The sequence below is a fragment of the Pteropus vampyrus genome, unplaced genomic scaffold, assembly GCF_000151845.1.
Source record: "Pteropus vampyrus isolate Shadow unplaced genomic scaffold, Pvam_2.0 Scaffold36, whole genome shotgun sequence".
Taxonomy (NCBI): Eukaryota; Metazoa; Chordata; class Mammalia; order Chiroptera; family Pteropodidae; genus Pteropus; species Pteropus vampyrus.
In genome coordinates, this window is record NW_011888817.1 from 1,170,357 (window position 1) to 1,190,852 (window position 20,496).

A 20,496-nucleotide genomic window follows, 5' to 3' on the forward strand; every position below is an offset into this window, starting at 1 on the left:
GACATTTTTTATTCTATTCTCTTTTACAAAAACTGTTGGTTGTAACTCACTAAATTAAGTTTTTAATCTATACAATGAGTTTAAACTAGCAGTTTGAAAAACACTGGGCTAGATTATTTTTGAGGTCTAATATTTTACATTCAAGCCCTACCTCGATGCAGAAGTCATTCTAGATATTGAAGACTAAGAAAAACTTTTTACCTATCCAAATTTTCTATCAAGGGAAATACTTCTGGGGGACCACACCAAGTATCTCCACAACCTCAAAGTCAACCACAGTTTACACAGTATTGGGACAGAAATTTAATGCATCTGATGGTGTCTAAAGATGAAAGATCCTCTTGGGTTTATCATATATTTCACAGAGTACTTCCCACACTGCAGGTGCTCATTTCTGTCAACAAACTGAGTTCAACGCTTGTGAAAAAGTATACTATCTCAAGGGACATGGCCATATCTGAAATATCCATTTCAGTTAAAACAAATAAAATTAAATTTCCTTTGTTGAAGTCCACCAGCCTAGAGCTGACAGCCTAAAGAGTCCCTTGGCCAGCTGGACTGCCAATGCCAGTAAAAGCAGAATACCAGTATCAGATAACACTTTCTACAAAGAACACTCTGGATTTGCTAGTCACTAACTTAAGCTTGATGAATCTATTCTGTAAATATTACACTGTGATGAGCCTCCTCTTTCCATCGAATAGTTAGTTCACTATGAGGAGGAAACATTTCTATAGGTTGCAGTAAAGGGGAGAAGGAAAGACGTACACAGGAAGGCAGGGATGAATAAACTTACCTGGTTTAAATGAGAATGTGACCCCTTCACCAGAACTATCAGTGTAGCCTGAATTAGCATCTATTGCTTCACCCTCAGAAACACTCTCAGCACCATTATGTACAGGCTCAGCTTCTTCTCCATTTTCTTCCACAGTTTTCACTTTTTTTAGATCTGAGGAGTCTCTTTCAGGATGAAACCCTTGGCTCATTTTATCCTGTTCAGATTCAAGTACTCTGTCACCTGAAAGCTCCTCTTCAGCTTTAGGCTAAAGCATAAGTGAACACAGAGGTTATATTTTTTTCACTGTGTGTGAAAATACACATGAAGACTTCCACCTATCGCCTCCAAAAGCATTGGCAAAAATGTCACTCCAGATAAGGATGTCTTGTGTTCAGCACACGGTACCAGAATGGTAAGTTTACTTAAAACACTTTTCTCATTTCATCTCCTGGAAAGAGCAGACAATTGAAATGGCTACTAAAATGCTTTAACATGACTAACGAAATCTAAATGTACCAAAGACTAGAATGGAAAGAACTGCTAATCCTTGGAACTTGATGGGCATGAAAGAGTCCTGGTCAGAAATCCAAATCAAGCATGCCTGCCCTTACCACTGAAGCTCAGCAAATATAAAAAGAAACACCACAGGGTATTTTTGAGTATGTGCTGTCCTTTGGCTGTGAAAGGAGAGTTCAAAGAATAGTTTAAAGTATCTAAATCCCACAAAGCTGATAATCTCTCACATTACAAGGAGCCTACTTGTTAGTTAAAATCTATATTGTTTATTGACTCTTAGAATTCTCTGAGGCTATGACCTTATTCAAATCATACATGGAAAAATGCTTGGAATATATTCCCCAAAGGAGAAATCTTGATTCTGGTGCATCATGTTTATTTTTTAAAAGACAAAATAGAATTGAAGTCATTCACCAGATTATTTTTGACCATTTCAGTTTAAGTTATCAAATACAAATGGATTTCTGAAGGGCCGTATGAATGAACAAAACTCCTATGGCAAATTTCTCCATGAACTTTAAGTCTCTTTCTTGTCCATGAAGGGTAAGTAGTCTGAAAACAATCCTCTGGAAGAAGCATTTAGAGGAAATAGGCTTTCCAATTGATAAATTCACACTAAGAGAGCCAAAAACAGAATTGATTCAACAGAAGATTATATAAAGAATGTCTTATAAACCAGGAAGTGGTTGCCCTAATTCATTGATAAAACTGGTTTTTTTTTTTTTTAGACTTACAAATCCTACTTTGTTACGTAAGTGATTATAAAAGATGTAATATTAGTAAATTTTCTATACTATACATCAGATCATGGAGAAAAGACACTAAACTTAAAAATGTTATCAATAGAGGAGAACCAGGCAAAATGGCGTAGATGATAGAACCTTCGGCTCATCCCTTCTTGCAGTCACATCAAAGTTGAGACAGAAACACGGAACAAACAGCAAGCAGAGTCACCTGGGGATCTAGATGAGCAGAGGCTCTACCACTAGGGAAAGAAATAAGAAATCACCCTGCAACCACAGGCGGTAGGAGGGGGCGAAGACACGAGGCTGCCTGGTGCCCAGCGGCTTTCTGGGACAGAGGCTACAGCAGAGGCAGCCGTCAGCTGCAGTCCCCTCTTAAAGGGGCCGTGTCCGCAATCGGACTTCCGTGGTGACAAACCAGCTTACTCTGAGCACCAGCACTGTGTCCGTTGCATAGGGGGCACCAGGGACTTACAGAGAGGACACTGAGTTGTCAGAGGGAGGGCCGGAGATGAGGTTCTCTCCTAGATAGAAGTGCTGGTGGTATCCATTGCTCCTCTGTTGTGCCCTTCCCCCTCCCAGGGTGCTGACGCAAAGCCTCCATAACTGACACGTCATCAAAATGAATAACAGAGGTCACTCTGCCCAGAGGATTCCCTGAAACTCCACCTCTCCCAACTTGTGGCCCCACCCAAGCCAAATTCAATTGTGTCCTAGCTGAGTCCTGTGCCACTTGCTGAGCAGCGCCAAGACTCACACTGGTAGCATCTAATCTTGGTTTATGGCATGGCCTCTTGAGGCAGCTATCAGCACAGCATCTGTGGACTGCTTGCTGAATCTTAACAGGTGGCCCCGGAGGGGCACAGGCTGGGGCTAAACTTGTTCTGCAGCTGAACCCCTCCCAGGATGGTGCCACTGGATACCTTCTACACAAAGTCACACTAATAAGACCAGAGACTTAGGAGCTTTGCTTAGCACATAGAAACAGACATGGAAAGGCAGCCAAAATGGGGGGACAAAGAAGCAGAAACTATTATGGAAGAAAAGAACACAGATCAAGGAAAAATGGAGTCAAGCAATCTCACAGATGCAGAGTTCAAAACACTGGTTATAAAGATGCTCCATTAAATTAAAGCAAGTGTAGATGAACTCAGTGATAACTTTAACAAAGACAAAAAACATAAAAATGGAAACGAAAATTATAAAATGGAACCAGTCAGAAATGAAGAACACATTATCTGAAATGAAGAGTATATTAGAGGGAATCAACAGAGTGGAGAAGAAGAGGGTCAAACCACCGATAGAGAGGTTGAGAAAGCCAAGGACACGCAATCAGAACAGCAAGAAAAAAGTAACCAAGGATATAATAATAATTTAAGGAGACTGTGGGACAAAATTAAGCTTAATAACATCCGTGTCATAGGGGTACCTGAAGAAGGAGAACAAGTTGAATATATATCTGAAGAAATAATGATAGAAAAGTTCCCTAACTTGGTGAAGGAAATAGACATACAATCCCCGGAAGCTCAGAGAGTCCAAAAAAAATGAACCCAAAGTGGCCCACTCCAAGACACATCATAATTAAAATGCCAAAGGTTAAATACAAAAAGAGAATCTTAAAAGTAGCAAGAGAAAAGCAATTAGTTACCTACAAGGGAGCTCCCATCAGACTGGTAGCCAATTTCTCAAAAGAAACTTTTCAGGAGAGACGGGCTTGGCACAAAATATTCAAAGTGTTGAAAACCCAGGATCTATAAGCCAAAATTACTTTATCAAGCAAAGCTATCATTTAGCCTCAAAGGACAGATAAAGAGCTTCCCAGACAAAAACAAGCTAAAGGAATTTATCAACACCAAGCCAGTACTAAAGGAATTGTTGGAAGGACTTCTTTAAGAAGAAAAAACATGTATCAAAAACATGAATAAAGAATGGTACTAACTACATATTCATCAACACATACCTCAAATGGAAGAGTTAAGTGTTCCAACCAAAAGATAGGGAAGCTGAATGGATAAGAAAACAAGATCCCTACATATGCTGCCTGCAAGAGACTCACTTCAGATTAAAAGACACACACAGACTAAAAGGAAGGGGATGGAAAAAGATACTGCCTTGATGGACCTAGAGGGCACTGCACTGAATGAAGTAAATCAGATAAAGATAGACAAATACCACATGATTTCATGTACACGTGGAATCTAAAGAACAAAATAAACAACAAAAACAGAAACAGATACAGAGAATTATTTTGAGGGCTACTAGATGAGAGGGGGGTTGCGGGGGATGGTGAAAAAGGGCAAAGGGATTAAGAAGTACAAATGGACAGTTACAAAATAGTCATGGAGATATAAAGAGCAGCTATAAAGTGTAGCATAAGGAAAATAGTCAACAATATTGCAAAAAATATATAAGGGGGAAGAGAGGTACCTGATTTAGTGGGGTGACCACTTCATGAGCTAGTCATTATGCTGTACAACTGATCTAATAACTATGCTGTACAACTGAAACCAATATATTATTGTATGTCAGCTATAACTGAAAAAAAAAAACAAAACAACTCATAAAAATGTTATCAATAGAAACATGGTTTTTAGGCCTTGTTTTTAAAAGGGAAATAAGCTCACTCGCTTTCTCACTTGCTCCCCACCCCACCCCACCCCACCCTCCCTCTCTCTCTCTCTCTCTCTCTCTCTCACATATCCTTCCCAGCTCCCTGAAAAGGAAGAGACAGTATGGAACCCAACAAAAGAAAGACATAAAAATTCCATGAAAATAAAGGCTGAAAATTATTTTTATAAAACATGGCAGAAATTAGGCATTTTTTAACCTTTGAGGAAAAAAAGCAGGTCTACCAAGTTTGAATCATGAACTAGCAGCCTCACTTTTTCATATCCTACACTTTACTATTATCTATATTAACTCATAAAGACCTTGTAATACCACTTTATAATTAAGTGCAGGTCTTCAAGAAGATCTTTAATAATTTGGCATGTGAGTCTGTATATGGTAAACAGCGGTATAATTATATTATACGATTACATATAATTCTTATTTCAGATCTTGTTAAAATGTGAAAAAATGCTATTTTAGGGGAAAAAATATATTGGGTACTCTACAGAGGTTGTAATCATTGAAAAAATTCTGAAAAATATTTTATATTTTTATATAATATTCATGTGAATATTCAAATTTCACTGTCCATCAATAAACACCCTAAAATCAACAACAGATAATCTATTGTATATAAACAGAAGTTGTATTACTTGGAAAGCTAATTTCTAGATGGAAAAAGCAGTATAAAGAAATCTGTTCCATGAATAACAAACCATAATTCAGAGAACACAGCATCAGGTGTCTGAGGCACATTGTTAGAAGGGATATTTTTCAAGGAAATCCACACAAAGAATGCATTAAGTATTTATGATGATCAGTTTTCATTCAGTAGGATGAAGCTCTATTTAACTAGCTTGTAAGTGTCCAACAGTTCTTAAACTTTTTACTCAGAAAACCGGGTTGAAAAAAGAAAGCATCTTATTGGCTGGACTATCAAAGGTGAATCTTTTATAGGAACTTGTTAAAAGAATTTAGTTGATAAAACTGCCTGCTTAATGCATGAGTTTTTAAAGTTCTAGAAAGTTAGAATGACAACTATGTATGTAATGATTGATGAAATACCCTAAAATTTTTAAACGAATTTTAAGATGCTTTGATTAGCAATTTTAAGAGACATCATCTTTACAGGCTATAAGTTAAAGAATTTAATAAAATATTTGCAATGATATAATAACCCAATATATAATCTAAAATATGCTAAAAAGAGAATCTGAAACACATTCTTTAAAAGGTAGATAAAAATCTTCCTGAGGGGAGCTTAATGATTGGTGAAAATGAAGATGATGACAACCAATATTTACTAAACTATTCTAATAAATGCTCGATTTTATGAAAGGGACTAGGATTTCTGAAAAGAATCTGTGTGCAAGTGACCAAATACTTTTTTATTATACTTTTAAACTATAAGGTTAAGAAAAAAGTGATTGGTTCAAATGAGTCAAAACAGTTCTCATGTATGAAGAATAACAATCTAGAGCAGGTTTTAGCAAACTATGGCTCAGGGGCCAAATTCGGCTCATCATCTATTTTTGTATAGTGTTCAAAGTAAGGATGGTTTGCACATCTGTAACGGTTGAAAAAAACTCTGAAGAATATTTTATGACACATGAATATTATATGAAATTCAAATTTCAATGTCCATCAATAAAGTTTTATTAAAATATAGCCACACTGATGTGTTTACCCATTGTCTATGGCTGCTTATAGGCTACAGCAGCAGAGCTGAGAAATTGTGACAGGGACAGTCCACAAAGCTTAAACTATTTATTATGTGAACCGTTACAGTAAAAGTTTGCCAACCCCTGACCTAAGAAGGGTGACTATCTGAAGGCACAGAAATGGAGGTCTACCCATTTAATATTCAATAATGCTTAGAAATCTAGCCACAAGGCAAAGAAATATGAAGCATAATAGAAGACAACAAATAAAAACAGCTGAATTTAAAGATAACCAGTTTATGAAGCTCTTACAGCCATACCAGGAATATATGCGATTCCCCTGCCTTTGGAAGGTATTTTATTCTTTGTAGAACCAACATTTTCTTGTTCAGCCACAAGGGGAGTGTAACAACTACCTCTACAGCTTACTGCCAATTCTTACCCCCAATAACCACAATGAAGCCACACTTATGAAACATTTTAGTGGTTGCTATGGGACTAACTGTGACATCAACAGAACATCATATAAGAGCAATGACAGGACAGGGAGAAGTAACAAAGGGGTAATGTGAGCTGCCTGAAGAGGGTAAGAGTTATAACTAGATAGAAATGCCTTATGAAATAAATGTATTTAGAGTTATTTTAGAATAATTTCTATATTTTAATGTTATCATCTTAAAACCTCAATAAAAATCATTTTAATATAATTGATATAAGAAGAGTTCAAAATGAAAAAACCATAGAGACTATTTATACTACTTTTCATTTATAAGCTTCAGCACATAATACTAAGGACACTGAGACTGCAGACTATGAACTTGGTAGAATATTCCTCAGGACTAAATCTGCCCTTGCTTCTTCCTCACACCATCTAGACCTGGTGTGCTTTGACCTACAGCAAAATCTGGTGTGGTTTAGTTCAAACAAACCGTATATGAAAAGTTATGTTACTGAGTCGCAGTTAAAAGATGACAGATTCAAAATTAATTTCCATAAAATGAGCCTGATGATTTCTACCACCACTGCTAATGGATATGTGAAAAAATTATCTTCATTTTTCTTTATCGGATTAGTCTTTCTATCCGGTTAATATAAGGAAAATTTCAATTGAAAGAACCAAGGGTCACCAAAAATTACACAATAACTTATTTTTGCCATTTTAGAAGAGATATTTTGAAAGAGAGACAAGAGGTCCACAAAATTGAACATGCTATTAAAATTTTTCAAATTCTGTAAATACACTTTTATAAAAGTCAGAGTCTGAGCTTGATATATCAAGTTTTGCTTAAAAAACAGTATCTCAAGAAAGAGGTATGTATAAAGCCACATGTCTTAGAAAATGGCACCACTGCTCTGAAGATGGACCAAAGAGATTTATTGTTGCCTCTTACCTCCAATTCTGTTTCTAATACCTCTTCAGTGGTTCGGGTCCGATCTTTTGGTTTCTTCCACATCTTTGGTGCAGTTATAGCTGTCTGAGCTGAAATACAAGATCAGGCTGTAATTACTTCCCACTGCGAAGTCACGTTTGGAAATATTACGTCTTAAATGACAACTGTATTCAAATTTAGCAGAACAAATGAAGGCTTCACCCATACCGAGGAGATACATGGAGACTAATCAACCCATCTGTCTGGGACAGCCTCAAATCTTTTTTGGAAGAACAGTAGAATCAGAATACTCACACTGTTTGGGGGCACGATGAAAAGGAGACATTTAACACACTACTCAAAATTACCGTACCATCATAAAAAAAACCCCTGTAAACTCCTTTGTTACATACACCTCAAACCAATTTTTCTTTATACTTCCACTCAGGGACCATAATGAAGAATAAAACATTACTTGATCAATTGTTATTCTTCCTTCGTGGCCTACTTGAAAGTAAACCATTTTCTCAAAGTATGGAACTCAGCTTATGATAACTGCAGGGTTTAAATTTGCTGTTGCCTCATAGTCTTATACTGAATATATATATTCATATATTCGTAAATGTATGCATGGATCTTCTGATTTGTAAAACCAGTTAATTTTATGTGCTTCTCTCCAAAATGCTTATGATTAATTCTGCTTCCATAGCAGAATCCTTTTTAAGAGTTATGATGTTTGGGGGAGTCTGTACATTTCATTTTAAATTTCTTGTATGCATGAATTCATTTCTAAATTCTATTCATCGAAAAGAGGACGAATACTTTCTGGAGGAGTCTTTGGGATCAAATATAAACTCATCCTGCCTCTAAACAACAAAAATAAAAGATATTTCTTTTTAAGAATATATCAAATGTATCCTCGAAAACATTAAATATTTCTTCTATGGGTAACATAACACATTTAGCATCATGCTTTTTTAAAAAAATAGCTACTTATATAGCAGGGATTGTTACTGACTCTGTTTCAAGTGGCTATTTCAAGTTTTAATTTAAAGCAGTAATTCACAAAAGGAGGTGAAAGAAAGCACATCTCTTTAGGAGATACTCAGTCCTTTTATAAACTGAATACAGATATACACACACCTAGTGTTTAGTGAGTTTGTGATATACATCCCCTCTTCCTTCTACAATAACTGATGGAGATGTGCAGTAAATTTGGGGTGTGCTAGAAGAAGAGGTAGGGAAGGAGCAAAGAAGAGACACTGAGATAAAGGTGCCGACTCCCTGATTTAAAAGACAATTAATGTAGAATTAACTAGAATAACGGAATTAAATTTAAGACTGCTCAGATTTGTTCTTTCTTTTCTAATCCAGCCCCGATGTCTGCACCTTAGATTAGGCCCTTATTGCCGCACTGATTCTTACTTAACACATCGTATACAATACTGACTGAAGGATGGCTATTCCAAATAATGGATGTGACTGGATTATTTTATTTAAAATATTCTTTAAGGCCACCATCCACAGTGCCAAGCAAAATTCCTTAAAACAGGATGGGCACTCAAATTTGTTGACTGAGCAAATAATACTAGCTCTGTGTGAAGAGATATTACTGACATTCTAAAAACAAAGACATAGATTCTTTATTCTTTGTGTTATATTAACGCACCAAAGGACAAGTGACAACCTTTACATGAGATTCACAATGATCTGAACTTAGAGATGCCTCAAGCAGCCTTGCCTACTCCCTCCCATAAAAACTAAGTGGGCACATTTAATTTCTACTACTTTAAAATATAAAATAAATCCAAACCAAAAAAGTAATACTATAACCTAAAGTTTTCTGCAAATTTTTACATTATTGGCAGAAAACCACATTTTTCTTCAGTTTTTTTTTTTCCATGAAATGACTAATGTATAAATTCAGAAAAATATTAGGGACACAGACAAGTTTAATCAATGGGCTTTAATAAGACAGTCTTCTCTCTGACAGAGGTTTTAGAATTTGTCAAGGATTGCATCAGGTTAAAAATGTATCCATTTCAACTCCCACCCCATGAATGGAATCCAGACTCCAGAAAATTGTGCCATATTGCAACTGTTATAACTGGTAATGACTCCATTTAACAAAAAAGAAAGCAAAATGCAGTTACATTTTCCCCATATCCATAAGATGTCTGACAAGTCATCCCTGTAAGTCCCTTGTTGTTCATTTGCTTTATATATATAGGCTCTATTAGAGTCAAGTTGCTGCTCTTGCAGATTAAAAGCTAACAACTCTGTGCAATCTAGGAAATATCTGCTGGACTTTAGTTAGAGAAAAGGGGCTAATATTCATAAATGGACTGGGTTTTATTAAACCTATATAAGTTTGTAAAAATAGTCTTCCATGAAGCCGAGGCAGTTAGAATACCGAGAAAACTGTTATGTAACATGGCAGATCATATAGGGATAGAAGAATCAAGAGTAGTTAAGAGACAGGGATATAATGCATCCCAAGGAACTACTCTGTAAAAACATCATCTAGAACATATACTCTTTTTTTTTTTTCCCAGGAGTATCAGTTCTTAGAGAAACTCCAAGTAGTTAAGTCACGGTGTCTAGTCTAAAATCTCCACCCAGAGATGTCAGAAATGTTGCAAATTAAGTAAAGAATGACAAACATTACTGCTATCATTGACATAAATATATTCCATATTTAGATTATTCTTTCTTCTTTTAGTCCTGTCAGTCTTTACATGAGATAACTTTTTAATCTCAAGGTATTCCACTAGCTATGAAATATAATTCTGAAAACAACTTTTACTAAAGATACCGTGTTGTAAACTTAATATTGTTTCTCTTTACTGTACCGTATCTTCTTTATTACTTGTTTATTTACTAGTAGGCTAGGTACGCAAGTAAATTCTAAGGGTTAAAATTTTCTTAAAATTTCTTCTGGTGCCAAAATAAGTAAGAGACCTTTTCCACTCTTCCTTTTCTTAGATTGTTGTCTAGAAAAAGCTTACCATTTAGAACCCTCCTCTATCTCTGATATATGTGTAATTTATTTTTTTAATGCTAAAGTCTCTTGCCAGCTTTACAACTAAAGAATGTTTTTCTTAAGGGTGTGGGAGACATCTCTCTCTCAGCCACCATGGGAGTTTCACCTAGACAAGTGTTTTCTATAACCACCTGCCTGTCAAGAACACGTAGAAAGTTTAATTTTTCCTTTGGATAAAGGCAACTGACTAAAACAGATGGACACCCCAAATACTAGGAGAATTTAGGATGAATTAGATGTAACAGCAATAGTGCTGGCAGTCCTAATACAAGGCTGCGATTTCCTTCTGTCTGCAGTCTCATTTGTGGACTGCCTGCGATGCTCACTGCAGTCTTAATGCCTACTCAACAATAAAACTATCTTCTCTCTTTTCTACATCTGTGGAGAGGATTTTCTGGGTTGGGAGGAGACTTCACTTCTTTCCCCAACATTCCGGTAATGAGAATGGGATGGTCTGGGAGTGCCTGAAGTGAGTGACCAGCCGAAGATCCTGTGGCCACATAACGCCTAGGTAAGAAACACTGAATTATAAAAAGTTTCCTTTCTAGCTTTCTATTCTTTTGGAATATAACAGAAACTCCTTGGCTCTAAGACCTGAGATGAATGTGTCCAAAGGCTGGGTCTCTGGAATGATGTGACAGAAAACTGAGACCATGATGACTTACTAAGAATAGATACTTCACTACTGGTAAGAGAACACAAGTGCATGGTCACAGGGTTGTATATAGAGTAGAATGTTGCAATAATAGAACTTTCAGTGAGAATTCCCATTCTTAACAACCAGTTCTAATCCCTTTTCTTTTCTGTCACTTTTTTCACATTTTTACTTTCCCTCTGGCTTTGAAATCTTAAAAGTTGGCAATAAATCATTCTGATTAAATCATATTCAATAATTCTGTATAGAGTTTCCTGAGGCTGATTCTATTTTGTCCTTCTTTTCCTTCTACAGATCCTCATGAGAATTTGGAAATTTTGATGATTTATCTAAGAAATTGTGGCAGAATGAAGAAGAAACCCAGGTGAGAAAGGATAAATTTTTACAATGGCAATGTAAATGAACTGGAAAAGAAAAGTGATAGCAATAAAATATGTAAAGAGGGAGGTCACTGAGAGATGTCAACCAAAAGAAACACTAGACAGTAAGTCTATCAGTGTTTTTCCAGTGTCTTTTCAGGGTTGCTATTTGAAATGTATGGATGGCTTGGTAATTATGTTTTCCATTATATGTTTAAAATAGGCTTCTGTTCTAAGACTGCTTCACAGAAATTCAGGGTCTACCTACCACTAGAACCAAAAAAGTAAGTATAACAAAATGAGTAGCCTAGACCTAAATTCTAACCAAAATATACATTTCTAACACAATTAACAATTTTTTACTTCTAGCTTTAACATTAAACACCAACGAAGAGTCAATTTGTAGATTAATTTTATTGATGTTCTCAATAGTCGCCCTTTAGATTTTATTTTTGTCCCCTATTTTCTATTTTGTTTATTTCCCCTATTATCTCTATTATTTCTTTTGGGTTTAATCTGCTCTTTTCTAAACTTCTGCTTTATTGAGACATAAATGACATAAAATTGTAAAATATTTAAAGTGTACATCATGCTGATTTGCTGTATGCATACACTGTGTAAAGATTCCCCTTCTAGTTAATTAACACATCAATCACCTCATATATTTACTTTTTTTTTTTCTTGGCAGAACACTGAAGTTCGATTCTCTAGCAAATTTCAGTTATACAATACAGTGTTATCAGCTATAGTCAAGATGTTCACATTACATATTGAACCTTAGTCATCTTATATACTCTGTTCTTTTAATAGTTTCTTCAGGTAGAGGCTGAGGTCAATAATTCGAGATCATTTTTCTTTTCTAATGTGGGCATTTAGTCTATAAATTGCAACCGAAGTACTGTCTTAGCAGTGTCTTATGCAGAATAATGTACAACATCAAAGATGTCCATGTCAGAATCCCTGGAACTTGTGAATATGTCATCTTATATGGCAAAAGTGATTCTGCAGATCTGATTAAATTAAGGGATCCTGAGATGGGGGTCTATTATCTTGGCTTAACCCAGTGGATCCAATGTGATCAAAAGGTCCTTGTAAGTGGGAGGAAGGCCGGAGAACCTGAGAGCTTTGCAGAGGCCACACTGCTCACTTTGAAGATGATGGAGGAGAAATCATCGAGCAGTGGAATGTAGGAAGCCTCTGAAACAGGGGCCCTCAACTTGTGGGCCACAGTCTGTGGCCTGTTAGGAACCGGGCCACACAGGAGGAGGTGAGTGGCAGGCCAGTGAGCAAAGCTTCATCTGTATTTTCAGCTGCTCCCCAGCGCTAGCATAATTGCCTCAGCTCCATTTCAGATCATCTGGCATTAGAGTTTCAGAGAATCAGGAACCCTACTGTGAACTGCACATGCGAGGGATCTAGGTTGCGTGCTCCTTATGAGAATCTAATGCCTGATAATCTGAGGTACAGCTGAGGTGGTGATGTTAGCGCTGGGGAACGGCTGCAAATACAGGTTAACATTAGCAGAGAGGTTCTGACTACACAGAGACCATAATAAATCAATTGCTTGCAGGCTCACATCAAAACCCTATCAGTGAGTGGCAAGTGACAATTAAGTTGCATCTGGTAGCAGGTTTTAGAGTGGCAAGTGAGTTGATGCACTTCATTTGTACAGCTGCATGTGGTGACAGGCTTTACGTCAGAATTCGACACTTATTTTAGTCAGCACACGGTCCACACATAATTTTATTTACACTTTCCTCTGTGCCTGTTTCCCATACTGTGCACTTGTCTTAGTCACAGTTTTGGTAAGTCCACAAGCTAACCCTAGCCAAAATGAGTAAAAAACAAACGTCACTGGAGAAGTTCTTTGAAAGGGGGAAAGATCCAATGATGAGATAGCAGAAGACTCTAAGACTGCCAACAAAAAGAAAGTTGCATGTAAAAAGAAAATATCAAGAATCCTACTTAAATTACAGGTTCACTGCAACAGGTGATTCACACTCTCCAAGGCCGCTTTGTATTTGTGGCGACCGGTTATCCAACAAACCATGAAACCTTCAAAGCTGCTTCACCACATGGAGACCAAGCACCCTGCATTAAAAGACACACCACTGGAGTTTTTCAAAAGAAAAAAAAAATGCGAACACGAAGAACAGAAACAATTATTGAAGGCCGCCACTTCATCAAACATGTCTGTACTGAGAGCATCATTCTTTATGGCTAACTGCATTGCTAAAGCTAAAAAGCTCTTTACTATTGGTGAAGAGCAGATCTTGCCTGATGCTAAGGACATTTGTTGTGAACTTTTAGGAGCAGCTGAAGTTCGAAAGATGGCACACGTTCCTCTTTTGGCTAGCACCATAACTAGACGAATTGATGAAATAGCAGAAGATGCTGAGGCACAATTGTTAGAGAGAATTAATGAGTCACCATGGTACACAATCCAGGCTGACGAGTCTACCGATGTTGACAATAAGGCGACAATGCTTGTTTTTGTGATACATTTTTCAGGAGGATGTGCATGAGGATATGTTATGTGCACTTTTGTTGCCAACCAACACCAAAGCTGCAGAACTATTCAAGTCTTTGAATGAATACATATCAGGAAAACTGAATCAGTCATTTTGTGTCAGCATATGCATGGACAGAGTAGATGCCATGACTGGATGGTTTTCTGGTTTCTCTACTTGGGTCAAAGAGGTCACTTCTGAATGTGAGTCTATGCACTCTGTCATTCACAGAGAAATGCTGACTAGCTGAAAAATGTCACCTGAACTTAACATTTTAAAGGATGTGATTAAAATGATCAACCACATTAAAGTACGTGCCCTAAACTCACATCTGTTCACGCAGCTCTGTGATGTGGACACAGAGCACACATGTCTTCTCTTATACACAGAGGTGAGACGGCTTTCTGAAGGTAGACCACTGGCCAGAGTTTCTGAGTTAAGAGAGCTGCTCTGCTCCAGAGATTTCTCTCAGAAAAATAGTCACCGCTTGCAGCACATTTCAGTGACATGGAATGGGCTGCAAAACTTGCTTATGTGTTTGACATATTCAACCTGCTCAACCAACTCAATCTGTCACTTCAAGGGAGGACGACAATTATGTTCAAGTCGGCAGATAAAGTGGCTACATTCAAGGCCAAACTGGAATTATGGGGGTGACAAGTGAACACTGGGATTTTTGACATGTCTCAAAATTAGCAGAGATTTTGAAAGAGACTGAGCCAGGGCCTTCTTTCTCCCAGCTGGTGCACGATCACCTATCTCAGCTTTCAAAAGAGGTTTTGCATGACTTCCCAATCACAAAAGACCCCCAAACTGAGAAGGGATGGATCTGTGACCCATTTGTGATTAAACCAGGTGCATCGACTTTGTCCATGTTAGAAGAGGATCAAGTGCTTGAGACTGAAAAATGACAGTGGCCTTAAAAGTGTGTTTGAGACAACGTCAAACATCCGTATGTTCTGGATTAAAGTCAAAGCAGAATATCTCGAGATTGCCACAAAAGCACTGAAAAGCCTGCTTCCATTTACAACATCCTATCTTCGTGAAGCAGAGTTTTCTGCAGTGACAGCAACTAAAACAAGATTACATAGTAGACTGGACATAAGCAACACACTTCAGGTGTCACTGTCTCCCATCACCCCCAGGTGGGACCATCTGGTTGCAGAGAAACAAGCACAGGGCTCCCACTGATTCTGCATTATGGGGAGCTGTATAATTATTTCATTATATATTACAGTGTAATAATGATAGAAATAAAGTATACAATAAATGGAATGTGCTTGAATCATCTCGAAACCATCACCCCTCCCCAGCCAACCCTGGGTCCATGGAAAAATCGTCTTCTATGAAACCAGTCCCTGGAGCCAAAAATGCTAGAGGCTGCTGCTCTAAAAGATGGAAAAAGAAAAAACAAATTCTTTCATAAGCCTCCAGAAGAAACTCAAATCTGTTGATAATTTCCATTTAGTGCAGTGAAACTGATTTTGGACTTCTGACCTCCCAAACTTATTAAGATAATAAGTTTGTATTGTTTTAAGCCACTAAGTTTGTGGTGATCTGTTACAGTAAAAATAGAAAATGACTATAACCGTAAATTTTGATTTGGGTTTTATTTTCGTTTAGTTCAAAATACTTTATAATTTTTCTTTTGATTTCTTCTTTGACATAGGTTAGTTAAAAGTGTGCTATTTAGTTTCCAAATACTTTCAAGAGATACTTTTCTTACTAATTTTTCCAATTTAATTGCTTTGTGGTCAGAGAACATACCTGCTTTGATTTGAATCATTTCAAATCTATTAAGACATGCTTAATGACTCACAATATGGCCTACCTAGGTAAATCTGCCATTTGCACTTGTGGACCTGCTATTTGAGTGTTTAATACGTGTCAGGTCATGTTAGTTGATTATGCAGTTCAAGTCTTCGATAGACTCACTAATTTTCTCTCTACTAATTATATCAATTATGTTTTTCTAATTGTGTCTTTGAAACTTCAAGGTGTTCAAGTGGTCTGGGTGGTTTCTGAAGTAATTAAAACATAAGCATATCCAGGTATCTAATATGAACCTGCTAAAAATGATCATTTTTAAAGTTTTTAAAATAGCATGTATGTATTCTTCCATTTATGAAAAGAAATATATAACTATACATCCAAGTAATATAATTCAAGGGTTTTTCTCTTCCTACTTTTGTTGCTTTTCAACTTTTAATTTTCTTTTTTTTTAAATGACAAAAGTTATCAACCGAAACAAACTAATATAAAGGTAATACCCCTCTCCCAAACTAGCAAATTCTAGTTGCCTGAGGTGAAAAACATTAACAATTTCTGATTAACAGTCTGCCATATCTTTATGTCTCATACAAACAATCAAAATCAAATAGATTTTGGTTTACCTTAAATAGAAAAATAGGTCATACTATACAAGTTGTTTTGCAAAGTGCTTCCCCCTGCTTAATTATGAAAATCTTTCATAGTTAGCACACCAATCTACCTCATTCACATATCCTCTGCTCAATATTCCATAGTACACATGTACCATTCCTCTTAAAAGACCTTATGTTTTGTTTTTCCTGCCACAAAAGTCACTTTTAAATACTTAATTACTAGTACTTTTATTTCCAAAACTGGTAATTTTATTTCAAAAAAGGTGTGCATGGGCTAGCATACATTTATTTGAATAGCTATTGCCAGATTTAGTTCCAGAAAGGTTGAAGTAATTCACACTATCACAAATACATGAGTGTTGGATTTCCTCCATTCTCACAGGTACTTGATATTAAATTTGTCAAATAAATAGCTAAAAACTGGTACTTCCACACTCACTAATGAAAGTGAGCACCTCTTCCTATTTTTATTGGTTATCTGTTCTTTTTTGTGTAAATTTATTTTTATCCTTTATTCATTCTTCTATTAGCTTGCTGGCTTTTTTCTTTTTTTTAACCTGCAGGTACTCTATACAGATTAATCTTTCACATACCATTGTCTTTTTATTTTCTTTTTGCCAGGGCCAAATTCAGAATTTTATTTATTATAATTTTACAATAAAATTTCTCTTGTGTATTATCTTTACAAACAACACTAACAAAAAAATGAAAGAAAACATGCATCTTAATTTGAAATTAAGGTAAGTTCAGTTTTCTTTTATGATAATGTCTCAAATACCTATCAATGTACCACTTTAAAATCTAAAGATTTTAAATGGGTTCACTTGAATGAGAATGAAGCCACTAAGGAGCCTCACCGTATTTCAGAGCTGTGTCTCTCTACTTTCTGAGGCATAGCAAAACTAGAACTTCAGCTTCTGCCTTCTAGTCAACAGCACGACTATTTCCTGCCCTACCAGTGCTAAAATTTTTACCACCAACCCACTTAATTCCACACAATTAAAGACCTGAGTTCAAGTTAAGAATGCATTATTGGAGTTTGAGCCTTTTGAGATGAGGACTGTGTCTTATTGGTTTCCTTTGTATATTCAGCATCTAATATAGTACCTGACCTATAGAAGATGCTCACTGAAAATGTTAATGAATAAATGCCCCGTAATCGAAATTAAATCCAAGGTTAATGTTTCTCTACAACAACAATAAACACTGGTTCGGTCTCTAGGTATTAGTAGGTACTATTATATTATTTCCATTTTAGGAGGAAACTGAAAAATAGGTTAATTAAATTGCCCCAATACCTAGAGAGAGTAAAGCTTGGAGCTAGAATTAAAACACAGCCCTTATCTCCAAAGCCCTTGTCTTTCCAACAGATACCCTGCCTCTCAACTCTACCTTGTTCCTTCACTTTCTTGTCTGAATCCCAACTTTACTTTCAGTTTGGTTAAGTTGTCTCTTGTTTTTGTAGCAGGAGAGGATGTGGAGTTAAGCAAAGGAGAAAACTGCTGTTTGTTACATCTACAGCATGGTATGTCAAGTCATTAGGAAAATAAAACAGCAAAGTGACTGTAAGTAGAAGGTTTGTTCCAAAAAGCTCAATAGAGAACAGTCTATTATGCAATTCTGTCAGCAGCGAGAACAAAGATGACTCCTATGAGACCATCAGCATATTTTCTAGGCCTCTGTATTATATTTAACTGCTCTTTCTGCAGTGTAGTAAGTATTTTTGCATTTCAATAAATGCTTTTGTGCCATTTCTTCCATAATCAAACTAGACTGCAATTTAAGGTAAATCTAGTACAGATGAGGAAATGTCAATCACTACAGCACAAACATAATTTGAGAATAGACTACAAGTAGTTATGTCTACTCAATGCTTTTCATCTCTAAATATAACACTACAAGTCATTGCCCTGAATATATAAACCTGGATTTAAAAAAACACCCTCCAATCTGATGATCAGTGAGTCCACATTACCAGCGCTTTGCAAAGTGCAGAGTCTACTAGAATCTTAATCTGAGGGAACCACTACGAATAATAAAATACACCTTGATAGGTGTGATCACTCACTCCCTTAGTTCTTTATCTACTGATGAACATTAGGATCATTTCTACTTTGGGGATATTACAAATAACGTTGCTGTGAACACCAGTGTACAAATCTTTGTATGGAGATACGCTGTCATTTCTCTTGAGTAAATACCTAGGAGTGAAATGGCTGGGTTATATGTAAATTTATATTTAACTTTTTAAGAAACTGCAAACCATTTCCCAGGTACTTGTGTCATTTTATATCCCCAACAGCAATGTATGAGAACTTCAGGCTATCCCTTTTCTGGTGAATTACCTTTGCACCTTTTCCAAAAGCATGTTCTGTATATTACATATGGGTCTATTTCTGGATTCTGTTTTCGTCCATTGATCTAGTTGTCTTTCTTGATGCCAATACCACACTGTCATGACAACTGAGGCTTGTAATAACTCTTAAAATCAGATAGTGTTATGTCTTCCAACTTTAATTTTCTTTTTCAAAATTGTTTTGGCCATTGTAGGTCCTTTGCTTTTCTATATTTTACAATCAGTTTTTTCTATAACTTTTTTCTACAAAAAAGCCTGTTGGAATTTGAGGCTTGTGTTTATAGAAAGAATTGATATCTTAAAATATTGAGTCATCTGACCAATGAACATGTTACATTTTGACACTTAAGTCTTTTTAATTCTCTCAGCAATATTTTGAAGTTGTTAATGTACAGGTCTTTAAAAAATTTTTTAAGTTCATACTTCTTGATCCTATTTTACATGGTATTTTTTATTTCAACTTTTGACTTTTCATTAGTATATGGAAATACAATAGACTTTTTTTGGTCTTATATCTGGCGACCTTGTTCAAATTCACTTACTAGTTTTATTAGCATTTTTTTTTTTTGAGATTTCTTTGTACTTTCTATGTAATACTCATGTTGTTTCTGAACAAAGATAGTTTTACTTCATTTCTTTCTAAATGGATGCATCTTTTATTTCTTCCATTTGCCACTGTACTGGTGGTTCTAGCTAGTGTAGTCAAAAAGTATTTTAAGTTACAATTCATCTAAAAATAAATTCAAATTTTAGAGACAATCTAGTCTATTAATGAAGTCTGAAGAAAATGTCAACATCTATTTATTCCAATTACAATTATTCAAATATTTGATAAACCAAATAGTACTTTGCCTTAAATCCAAACAAGTAAAAATTTTAAGCACTCTACTTTTATGAAAAATTGACCTGATACAAATGGTATCAGAAATTTATGCAAAAAAATACATTTCAGAGAAATATTTCCATTCTCTCTATTTGTATTATTGAACAATGGTAATTAATGTTAATCATAAATGAGGCATTGTAGAGTCCTAGAGAATATTAGGACTTATCAAAAACAAACTGGTAGCTACATTTAGAAAATCAACAATCCATGTTTCATATATATGATTCTCATTAGAACCAAGAAACTTAACTGCAAAATTGATAATAAAACTTGTTTTTGGTTGCATTTCTGACAAAAGTAATTCATATGTATGGACAAAAAAATATATCAGAACAGTGAATTAAGAGTGAGAAAGTCTTCTTCTCATCTTGTTCCCAGGTCTCTCTCTCCAGAGGAGACATTATTAAGTATTAATTACTTATCTTGTGGAAAATATCAGTGTATATGCAATCTTGTATGTATATTACATGTGTGAATGTAATACACATACTATACACTGTATTTTGCATCTTGGCATGGTTTTAGAATCAGAGTAGACCCCATTTGTAACATGTAGAGTCATGTTTTTTGGGGTTATAATATGAGTTAAAAATATGATTTGTGCAATTTATGAAATATCTTAAAA

General features: G+C 35.8%; 1 protein-coding gene across 2 annotated transcripts in view; it reads right to left on the reverse strand.

The window, feature by feature from the left end:
• Positions 1-20,496, reverse strand: part of EIF4G3 (eukaryotic translation initiation factor 4 gamma 3) — a 247,084-nt gene that overhangs the window by 40,159 nt on the left and 186,429 nt on the right. For both annotated transcript variants that reach the window (XM_023529130.1, XM_023529131.1), the window contains exons 13-14: positions 7,700-7,788; positions 797-1,043 (exon numbers count right to left, since the gene is read on the reverse strand). In XM_023529130.1, coding sequence (XP_023384898.1) covers positions 797-1,043; positions 7,700-7,788 — 336 coding nt within the window. The remainder of the gene's footprint in view (positions 1-796; positions 1,044-7,699; positions 7,789-20,496) is intronic.